Source organism: Oncorhynchus mykiss, chromosome 30, assembly GCF_057628025.1.
Source record: "Oncorhynchus mykiss isolate SJ-2025 chromosome 30, ASM5762802v1, whole genome shotgun sequence".
Classification (NCBI taxonomy): domain Eukaryota; kingdom Metazoa; phylum Chordata; class Actinopteri; order Salmoniformes; family Salmonidae; genus Oncorhynchus; species Oncorhynchus mykiss.
Genome location: NC_143051.1, coordinates 2523106 through 2535000, shown reverse-complemented (window position 1 = coordinate 2535000; position 11895 = coordinate 2523106). Strand labels below are relative to the sequence as shown.

General features: G+C 43.4%; 1 protein-coding gene across 1 annotated transcript in view; it reads right to left on the bottom strand.

Annotated features, from left to right (window-relative positions):
* Window positions 1-11895, bottom strand: part of cbfa2t2 (CBFA2/RUNX1 partner transcriptional co-repressor 2) — a 193457-nt gene that overhangs the window by 45136 nt on the left and 136426 nt on the right. The window contains 3 exon segments of the mRNA XM_090228527.1: window positions 7116-7205; window positions 8635-8879; window positions 9289-9429. Coding sequence (XP_090084653.1) covers window positions 7116-7205; window positions 8635-8879; window positions 9289-9406 — 453 coding nt within the window. The 5' untranslated portion in view covers window positions 9407-9429.

Genomic DNA, 11895 nt, shown 5'->3' with positions numbered 1-11895 from the left:
TCAGAGACAGGATCTCTGTAATAGAGTAGAGTCAGAGACAGGATCTCTAATGGAGTAGAGTCAGAGACAGGATCTCTAATGGAGTAGAGTCAGAGACAGGATCTCTGTAATAGAGTAGAGTCAGAGACAGGATCTCTAATAGAGTAGAGTCAGAGACAGGATCTCTAATGGAGTAGAATCAGAGACAGGATCTCTAATGGAGTAGAATCAGAGACAGGATCTCTAATAGAGTAGAGTCAGAGACAGGATCTCTAATGGAGTAGAATCAGAGACAGGATCTCTAATGGAGTAGAATCAGAGACAGGATCTCTAATAGAGTAGAGTCAGAGACAGGATCTCTAATAGAGTAGAATCAGAGACAGGATCTCTAATGGAGTAGAATCAGAGACAGGATCTCTAATAGAGTAGAGTCAGAGACAGGATCTCTAATGGAGTAGAATCAGAGACAGGATCTCTAATAGAGTAGAGTCAGAGACAGGATCTCTAATGGAGTAGAATCAGAGACAGGATCTCTAATAGAGTAGAATCAGAGACAGGATCTCTAATGGAGTAGAGTCAGAGACAGGATCTCTGTAATAGAGTAGAATCAGAGACAGGATCTCTAATAGAGTAGAGTCAGAGACAGGATCTCTAATGGAGTAGAATCAGAGACAGGATCTCTAATAGAGTAGAGTCAGAGACAGGATCTCTAATGGAGTAGAATCAGAGACAGGATCTCTAATAGAGTAGAATCAGAGACAGGATCTCTAATGGAGTAGAGTCAGAGACAGGATCTCTGTAATAGAGTAGAGTCAGAGACAGGATCTCTGTAATAGAGTAGAGTCAGAGACAGGATCTCTGTAATGGAGTAGAGTCAGAGACAGGATCTCTGTAATAGAGTAGAGTCAGAGACAGGATCTCTCCTCCTTTTGTTTTTACTTTGTCCTTGTCTTCTTTCTTTCTCCTCACTCGCTCAGCTCCATTATTCCACACCCCACTATCTTCATCTCTCTCTCTTCCTCTATCGCTTTCTCTTTTTCCCTCTCTCTCTCTCTCTCTCTCTCTCTCTCTCTCTCTCTCTCTCTCTCTCTCTCTCTCTCTCTCTCTCTCTCTCTCAGCCCGCTTTCTCTTTTTCCCTCTCTCTCTCTCTCTCTCTCTCTCTCTCTCAGCCCACTTTCTCTTTTTCCCTCTCTGTCTCTCTCTCTCTCTCTCTCAGCCCGCTTTCTCTTTTTCCCTCTCTCTCTCTCTCTCTCTCTCTCTCTCTCTTCCTCCATCTCTTTCTCTTCCCCCCCCCCTCTCTCTCTCTCTCTCTCTCTCTCTCTCTCTCAGCCCGCTTTCTCTTTTCCCCCTCTCTCTCTCTCTCTCTCTCTCTCTCTCAGCCCTCTTTATCTCTATTACAGCTTCTAGCTGTCTTGTGTATTCAGTCCATTGTGAGCTGCTTTGATGGACTAATTAAAGTCCAGTATTTCAACACAACACTGGTTCACATCAGTAATTGACTACAGTCAGGGAGACAAAACACCAAGTGTCAGTCACTAGGCTGTCTGTGCATCAATGTCCCCGGCTTAATGGGCCTTTCATAGTTTATGATAGTAATTACCCAACAAAACAAAAATAAATATAAAATGGACTGCCTTGACGTCATTGAACTGGGTTTTCATTAATAGGAGGTCATCGTAAGGGTGAGGAAATGTGTGATGCACTTAACAAGCAACGGAACCATAGGAAGGTAATGGATATGGATCCTGGTCTAAAGTAGTGCACTATATAGGGAATAGGGTGCCATAGGGCTCTGGTATAAAGTAGTGCACTATATAGGGAATAGGGTGACATAGTAGTGAGTGGTAACAGACTATACTAAACTAATTAAATGTTTTACCTGTGATTAAATGTTGTCCATACACATAGCTACGTGTAGCCTACATGGACACCGGGCCCCCACAGACTCTCCGAATAGCTTGTAGCCACACGGCTTGTCTCTCAGGCTCTAATTCCCTACGTGGGTTGCATTGTGAACCGTAGGTCGGGATTTTCGACCCTGTTACATGTACACTGAACAACACAGTGGCTTTCCAAAAATTGAATACGAAGTTGGCTCTTCCTTTTTATGACATGAATACTGACTCGGAGTATAGAGGTGTGAATTGAGAACTTAAATTAATGTTCTGATTCTGGAAGAGACAAATATGACGACGTCACTAACAAAGACCTCCTGGTGCTGGTAAACATTAAAACATTACATCATTGGCTACACTCTTCTATCTCTCTCTCTCTTTATCTCGCTCTCTCTTTATCTCTCTCTCTCTCTCTCTCTTTCTCTCTCTCTCTATCTTTATCTCTCTCTCTCTCTCTCTCTCTTTATCTCTCTCTCTTTATCTCTCTCTCTCTCTTTATCTCTCTCTCTCTTTAGCTCTCTCTCTTTCTCTCTCTCTCTCTCCCTCGTTATCTCTCTCGCTCACCCTCTCCTCTCTCTGTCTCTCTCTCTTTATCTCTCTCTCTCTATCTCTCTCTCTCTTTATCTCTTTCTCTCTCACCCTCTCCTCTCTCTGTCTCTCTTTCTCTCTCTCTTTATCTCTCTCTCACCCTCTCCTCTCTCTGTCTCTCTCTGTCTGTCTGTCTCTCTCTCTATCTCGCTCTCTCTTTATCTCTTTCTCTCTCACCCTCTCCTCTCTCTGTCTCTCTTTCTCTCTCTCTTTATCTCTCTCTCTTTATCTCTCTCTCACCCTCTCCTCTCTCTCTCTCTCTCCTCTCTCTGTCTCTCTCTCTCCCTCTCCTCTCTCTGTCTCTCTCTGTCTCTCTCTCTCTCTCCCTCTCCTCTCTCCGTCTCTCTCTCTCTCTCTCTCTCTGTCTCTCTCTCTCCCTCTCCTCTCTCTGTCTCTCCCCTCTGTCTCTCCATTTCTCCCTCTATCTCTCTCTTCTAAGCAGGGGGGATTGAAGGGGGGAGGAGAGGGTCGCCGGGTGACATTAGCCTGATGAAAACCCCCAGCCAACCTAATGCACATTGATGCAGCTGCGCTCAGGTCTCTTCCATCTCTAACAGGCACCTATAAAAGCCCCTGTTCCTTCTCACCACTCCGTATGGTCTCTGGCATTAAATGCCCGGTAGACGGAGAGAGAGAGAGAGAGAGAGAGAGAGAGAAACGTGTTCCAACACTCCCTACTGACTCAATGATACAGCAACCATATGGCAGGGAGTGGAGATATGGAGAGATGAGAGAGAGAAAGAGAGAGAGAGAGCGAGAGAGAGAGAGAGAGACAGAGAGAGAGAGAGAGAGAGAGAGAGAGAGAGAGAGAGAGACAGACAGACAGACAGACAGACAGACAGACAGACAGACAGACAGACAGACAGACAGACAGACAGACAGACAGACAGACAGACAGACAGACAGACAGAGAGAGAGAGAGAGAGAGAGAGAGAGAGAGAGAGAGAGAAACATTTAAGAAAATCCTTGACTATGTACAGATTGTACAGGCCACAGTAGGCAGACCTGACTCTCGCAGACCTGACTCTCTCTCAGGCTATGTGCCCACTGCTATGTGTCCACACAGTGAGGTGGAAACTGAGCTGCACTTCCTAACCTGTCAAATACATGACCACATTAGAGACACATATTTCCCACACAAAGAATTTGAAAACAAATCAAACATTGATAAACTCCCATAAAGAAATACCACAGCTTGTGATTGTCATCAGAAACAACCAGTGAAACACAAATGACAATGTAAATACAATCGACCATTACGAGCAAATGACTGCAACACTGAAGCACGCATGAAGAATGCATGAATTTATAAATACATTTGATTGATGAGCATCGGCTGTTCCATACGACTGTGTGATCACGCTCTCCATAGTCGATGTGACCTTTAAACAAGTCAACATTAACAAGGCTGTAGGGCCAGACGGAGTACCAGGACGTGTAATGCGAGCATTCGCGTCGGTAGCCATGAAGTGCTTTTGAAAGGCTGGTCACATCAACAACCTTATCCCATAAACCCTAGACCCGCTTCAGTTTTGCATGCCGCCCCAACTGATCCACAGATGATGCAATCTCTATTGCACTCCACACTGCCCTTTCCCACCTGGACAAAAGGAACACCTTCGTGAGAATGCTATTCATTGACTACAGCTCAGCGTTCAACACCATAGTGCCCTCAAAGCTCATCACTAAGCTAAGAACCCTGGGAATAAACACCTCCCTCTGCAACTGGATCCTGGACATCCTGACGGGCTGCCCCCAGGTGGTAAGGGTAGGCAACAACACATCTGCCACGCTGGTCCTCAACACTGTGGCCCTCCAGGGGTACATGATCAGTCCCCTCCTGTACCCCCTGTTCACTCATGACTGCACAGCCAGGCATGACTCCAACACCATCATTAAGTTTGCCGACGACACAACAGTGGTAGGCCTGATCACCGACAACGATGAGACAGCCAATAGGGAAGACACGGCTCCATTCTCATCGACGGGGCTGACAAACTAACATGGTCCAAACACACCAAGACAGTCGGGAAGATAACAAAGCCTATTCCCCCTCAGGAGACTGAAAAGATTTGTCATGGGTTCTCAGATCCTCAAAAAGTTCTGCAGCTGCACCATCGAGAGCATCCTGACTGTTTGCATCACTGCCTGGTTTTGCTCGGGCTCCGACCGCAAGGCACTACAGAGGGTAGTGCGTACAGACCAGTACATCACTATGACCAAGCTTCCAGCCATCTAGGCCCTCTATACCAGGCGGTGTCAGAGTAAGGCCCTAAAAATGGTCAAAGACTCCAGCCACTCCAGTCATAGACTGTTCTTTCTGCTACTGCAAGGCAAGTGGTATTGGAGCGCCAAGTCTCGGTCCATGAAGCTTCTAAACAGCCTCTACCGACCAAGCAATAAGGCTCCTGAACAGCTAATCAAATGGCTAACCTGATCATTTGCATTATCTTCTATGCTGCTGCTACTCTCTGTTTATAATCTTTGCATAGTCACTTTAACTCTACCTACATGTACATATTACCTCAATTACCACGACTAACCGGTGCCCCCGGACATTGACTCTGTACCGGTACCCCCTGTATATAGCCTCCACATTGACTCTGTACCGGTTCCCCCTGTATATAGCCTCCACACTGACTCTGTACTGGTACCCCATGTATATAGCCTCCACATTGACTCTGTACCGATACCCCCTGTATATAGCTTCCACATTGACTCTGTACCGGTACCCCCTGTATATAGCCTCCGCATTGACTCTGTACTGGTACCCCATGTATATAGCCTCCACATTGACTCTGTACCAAATACCCTGTATATAGCCTCCACATTAACTCTGTACCGTAATAAGCTTGGCATATCTAGCCACCGGATGGGTTCCGTTGATGTACAGCAATCTTTAAGTCATACCACAGATTCTCAATTGGATTGAGGTCTGGCTTTGACTAGGCCATTCCAAGACATTTAAATGTTTCCCCTTAAACCACTCGAGTGCTGCTTTAGCTGTATGCTTAGGGTTATTGTCCTGCTGGAAGGTGAACCCCCGTCCCAGTCTCAAATCTCTGGAAGTCTGAAACAGGTTTCCCTCAAGAATTTTCCTGTATATAGTGCCATCCATCATTCCTTCAATTCTGACCAGTTTCCCAGTCCCTGCAGATGAAAAACATCCCCACAGCATGATCCTACCACCACCATGCTTCACTGTAGGGATGGTGTTCTTGGGGTGATGAGAGGTGTTGGGTTTGCACCAGACATAGCATTTCCTTGATGGCCAAAAAGCTACATTCTAGTCTCATCTGACCAGAGTACCTTCTACCATATGTTTGGGGAGTCTCCCACATGCCTTGTGGCGAACACCAAACATGTTTGCTTATTTTTTTCTGGACACTCTTCCGTAAAGCCCAGCTCTGTGAAGTGTATGTCCATTACATGAAATCCAAATAAAAATCCATTTAAATTATTGTAATGCAACAAAATAGGAAAAATGCCAAGTGAATACTTTTGCAAGGCACTGGTTATTTATACCCTTGATTATTGTTGCTACTGTTGTCCCGTTGACAACATTGATTAATAGTATTATTTATGTTAATATTGTAAATCTCCAAAATAAGCTTTGGCTATATGTACATTGTTACGTTATGCCAATAAAGTGAATTGAAATTGAATTTAATTGAGAGAAGGGGGGAACTGGGGCGGCAGGGTAGCCTAGTGGTTAGAGCGTTGGACTAGTAACCGGAAGGTTGCGAGTTCAAATCCCCGAGCTGACAAGGTACGAATCTGTCGTTCTGCCCCTGAACAGGCAGTTCCCAGGCCGTCATTGAAAATAAGAATTTGTTCTTAACTGACTTGCCTGGTTAAATAAAGGTAAAATAAAATAAAAAACTGGTGAGGAGAGAGAGAAAGAAAAAGTGAGAAAGTAAAATAGAGAGAAAGACAGAGCAGTGACAGAGAGTGAGAGAGAGTGAGAGAAGGACAAAATATAGGAAGTCTTGGTTAAGTGTTGAGTTGGTTCTACCTGACCCCTATAAATCAGTATACTAGTATACTACATAGTATATATAATATAATATAGTATAGTAGAGCCTGATGTTGAATCATTAGTGGATGGATACAGAGGGACCAGGCTGTTCATGTTTCTGTGCTCATGGAGGAAAAGCAACAACAAAGCAAAATCTGCATCCCAAATTGCACCTATTCCCTACTTAGTGCACTACTTTTGACCAGAGCCCATGTGGAATAGGGTACCAGAAGTAGTGCACTGAATAGGGAATAGGGTGCTATTCGGGATGCACCCTAACAATAGATGCCCAACAGACTAGAGTAGAGTGACCAGGGAGAGACAGTGGGTCAGACCAGTCCAGACCACCCCTCAACTAGACTCATGATATTTCACTGGGGGTTGATCTAGGCCAAATCATCTTTCCACTTAAAATCTTGAATAAAGAGAGATTGAAAAAATATATCCATGAAAATGAAATGAGGTCCAATAGAACCGGAAATTCAAAGCTTCTAGGCCTTCTTCCATCCAAGGAATGAAGGAATGAAAAACAGACTAACGAAATATACACATCTGCGTCTCAGCTCTGCGGCTGGTTAAATGGTTTCCAGATCTGGCTGTGTGTCTGTCGTCCCTCCTTGTGAAATACGACTTACCTTCAGGAACGGGATGACAAAAGGTCGGAGAGGGAAGTTGGTCGCTTCTTGCAACTTGGAGTGGAATTCCTCTATGGTTAACGTTGAATTCTAGGTCATAGTAAAGATAGAGAGACAGAGAGAGAGACAGAGAGAGACACAGAGAGACAGAGAGACAGAGAGACAGAGAGAGACAGAGAGACAGAGAGAGACAGAGAGACAGAGAGAGCGAAAGAGAGAGACACACAGAGAGAGAGAGAGAGAGAAAGAGAGAGAGAGAGAGAGACAGAGAGAGAGACAGAGAGAGAGACAGAGAGAGAGACAGAGAGAAAAGAGAGACAGAGAGACAGAGAGAGACAGAGAGACAGAGAGAGCGAAAGAGAGAGACACACACAGAGAGAGAGAGAGAGAAAGAGAGAGAGAGAGAGAGACAGAGAGAGTGAAAGAGAGAGACAGAGAGAGAGACAGAGAGAGTGAAAGAGAGAGACAGAGAGACACAGAGAAAGAGAGAGCGAAAGAGAGAGAGAGACACAGAGAGAGAGAGAGAGAGAGAGAGAGAGAGAGAGACAGAGAGAGAGAGAGAGAGACAGAGAGAGACAGAGAGAAAAGAGAGAGCGAAAGAGAGAGACAGAGTGAGAGAGACCTGAATACATATGGAATACATTATATAATAATAAGTTATTGGAAGCTAACCATGTCCTGTCAGGGATTGAATGATTTTAGTTTAATGGAAGACATATGGAGAGAGTAAAAGTCTAAGGACTGGCAGGCAGAGCTAGTTTAGGTACCGCTTCTATTCAATACAATGTGTGTTTCCACCACTAACATCAGAAGACCATAGTGCTCTGGTCAAAAGGGTATAGAGTGCCATCACATGCCAGTCTTTTACCATACATACAACTGTGTCTCTAGATAACCGTGACATGTAATGTATGTACCACAGCATCCACCCACACCTGTGTTTATCTGAACGCGGAGGGAGAGGAGATGGTGTTTATCTGAACGCAGAGGGTGAGGAGATAGTGTTTATCTGAACATGGAGGGAGAGGAGATAGTGTCTATCTGAACGTGGAGGGAGAGGAGATAGTGTTTATCTGAACACATAGGATGAGGAGATAGTGTTTATCTGAACGCGGAGGGAGAGGAGATAGTGTTTATCTGAACGTGAAGGGAGAGGAGATGGTGTTTATCTGAACGCAGAGGGTGAGGAGATAGTGTTTATCTGAACATGGAGGGAGAGGAGATAGTGTCTATCTGAACGTGGAGGGAGAGGAGATAGTGTTTATCTGAACACATAGGATGAGGAGATAGTGTTTATCTGAACGCAGAGGGAGAGGAGATAGTGTTTATCTGAACGTGGAGGGAGAGGAGATAGTGTTTATCTGAACGTGGAGGGTGAGGAGATAGTGTTTATCTGAACGTGAAGGGAGAGGAGATGGTGTTTATCTGAACGTGGAGGGAGAGGAGATAGTGTTTATCTGAACGTGGAGGGTGAGGGGGCACAGGAGCACATTTTGGAAGCCCTGGTTTACAGACTCACCACCAGCCCCAGCACCAGAGTGCGGACACGTTCTCCGATCTCAGGCGAGATGTCGTTGCCGAACTGCTGTAGTGTGGTGAGGAAGCGTTTCAGCTTGCTGAGCTGCCGGGCGCCACACGCTGGAGGGAGTTGCTTATTGGCCAGCGAGGAAGAGCAGGAGGAGCTAGGGCCGTTGCTGAAGCCATTTGGTGGCGAAGGCGCTCCGTTCAACGCCGTGGGGGAGTGGCTGTTGTTGCCGTTGGTTACTAGAGACACAAAGAAGATGGAGAAAATAACAAAAGGTCCAACACAACACAGCATTAAAAAAGTGATTTGATTTGATTTGTATTGACTGTATAGTTTATGATTCAATGAAAAACTATTATTACATTTGTTTTTTTAGAAAACAACACTAGGGTTAAACACAACAATAAAAATAACACTAGAGTTTCACAATGTCTGTCTGGCTGTCTGTCTGTCTGTCTGTCTGTATGCCTGGCTGGCTGGCTGGGTCGGTAGTACTGACATGTACAGCACAGTAGTGTGGGTGAAATAAATGGTTCAGGGTGCTCCCTGTGTGTGTGTGTGTGTGTGTGTGTGTGTGTGTGTGTGTGTGTGTGTGTGTGTGTGTGTGTGTGTGTGTGTGTGTGTGTGTGTGTGTGTGTCAGTACTTACATGTAGTAGGTGTGAAGGAGCTGGTTCGAGGGGCTCCCTGGGTGGTTGGAGGAGGAGGAGGCATGGTGGCTAGAGTTAACCTGGATTGTGCTTTCACATCCGCAGGTGAGTCGGGCATAGTGGAGCACTTCTCAGTGTGATCTGGAGACACAGAGGAGGAATACACTGTTTTAGATACATGTAGGTAACATGGTCATGTAGGTAACATGGTCATTTAGGTACATGTAGGTAACATGGTCATTTAGATACATGTAGGCAACATGGTCATTTAGATACATGTAGGTAACATGGTAATTTAGATACATGTAGGTAACATGGTCATGTAGGTAACATGGTCATTTAGGTACATGTAGGTAACATGGTAATTTAGGTAACATGGTCATTTAGGTACATGTAGGTAACATGGTCATTTAGGTAACATGGTAATTTAGATACATGTAGGTAACATGGTCATTTAGGTACATGTAGGTAACATGGTCATTTAGGTAACATGTAGGTAACATGGTAATTTAGATACATGTAGGTAACATGGTCATTTAGGTACATGTAGGTAACATGGTCATTTAGGTACATGTAGGTAACATGGTCACGTAGGTAACATGGTCATTTAGGTACATGTAGGTAACATGGTCATTTAGGTAACATGGTCATTTAGGTAACATGGTCATTTAGGTAACATGGTCATTTAGGTACATGTAGGTAACATGGTCATTTAGGTAACATGGTCATTTAGGTACATGTAGGTAACATGGTCATTTAGGTAACATGGTCATGTAGGTAACATGGTCATTTAGATACATGTAGGAAACATGATCATTTAGGTACATGTAGGTAACATGGTCATTTAGGTAACATGGTCATTTAGGTAACATGGTCATTTAGATACATGTAGGTAACATGGTCATTTAGGTACATGTAGGTAACATGGTCATTTAGGTAACATGGTCATTTAGGTAACATGGTCATTTAGGTAACATGGTCATTTAGATACATGTAGGTAACATGGTCATTTAGGTACATGTAGGTAACATGGTCATTTAGGTAACATGGTCATTTAGGTAACATGGTCATTTAGGTAACATGTAGGTAACATGATCATTTAGATACATGTAGGTAACATGATCATTTAGATACATGTAGGTAACATGGTCATTTAGATACATGTAGGTAACATGGTCATTTAGGTACATGTAGGTAACATGGTCATGTAGGTAACATGGTCATTTAGGTCCATGTAGGTAACATGGTCATGTAGGTAACATGGTCATTTAGATACATGTAGGAAACATGATCATGTAGGTAACATGGTCATTTAGGTACATGTAGTTAACATGGTCCTTTAGGTAACATGGTCATTTAGATACATGTAGGTAACATGGTCATTTAGGTAACATGGTCATTTAGGTACATGTAGGTAACATGGTCATTTAGGTAACATGGTCATGTAGGTAACATGGTCATTTAGGTAACATGGTCATTTAGGTATATGTAGGTAACATGGTCATGTAGGTAACATGGTCATTTAGATACATGTAGGAAACATGATCATTTAGGTACATGTAGGTAACATGGTCATTTAGGTCCATGTAGGTAACATGGTCATTTAGATACATGTAGGTAACATGGTCATTTAGGTAACATGTAGGTAACATGGTAATTTAGGCATATGTAGGTAACATGGTCATGTAGGTAACATGGTCATTTAGACACATGTAGGTAACATGGTAATTTAGGTAACATGGTCATTTAGGTAACATGGTCATTTAGACACATGTAGGTAACATGGTAATTTAGGTAACATGGTCATGTAGGTAACATGGTCATTTAGACACATGTAGGTAACATGGTAATTTAGGTAACATGGTCATTTAGGTAACATGGTCATTTAGGTAACATGGTCATTTAGGTATATGTAGGTAACATGGTCATGTAGGTAACATGGTCATTTAGATACATTTAGGTAACATGGTCATGTAGGTAACATGGTCATTTAGATACATGTAGGTAACATGGTCATTTAGGTAACATGGTCATTTAGACACATGTAGGTAACATGGTCATTTAGGTAACATGTAGGTAACATGGTCATTTAGGTAACATGTAGGTAACATGGTCATTTAGGTAACATGTAGGTAACATGGTCATTTAGGTAACATGTAGGTAACATGGTCATTTAGGTAACATGGTCATTTAGGTAACATGGTCATTTAGGTAACATGTAGGTAACATGGTCATTTAGGTAACATGTAGGTAACATGGTCATTTAGGTAACATGTAGGTAACATGGTCATTTAGATACATGTAGGTAACATGGTCATTTAGGTAACATGTAGGTAACATGGTCATTTAGGTAACATGGTCATTTAGATACATGTAGGTAACATGGTCATTTAGGTAACATGGTCATTTAGACACATGTAGGTAACATGGTCATTTAGATACATGTAGGTAACATGGTAATTTAGATACATGGTCATTTAGATACATGTAGGTAACATGGTCCTTTAGGTAACATGGTCATTTAGATACATGTAGGTAACATGGTCATTTAGGTAACATGTAGGTAACATGGTCATTTAGGTAACATGGTCATTTAGATACATGTAG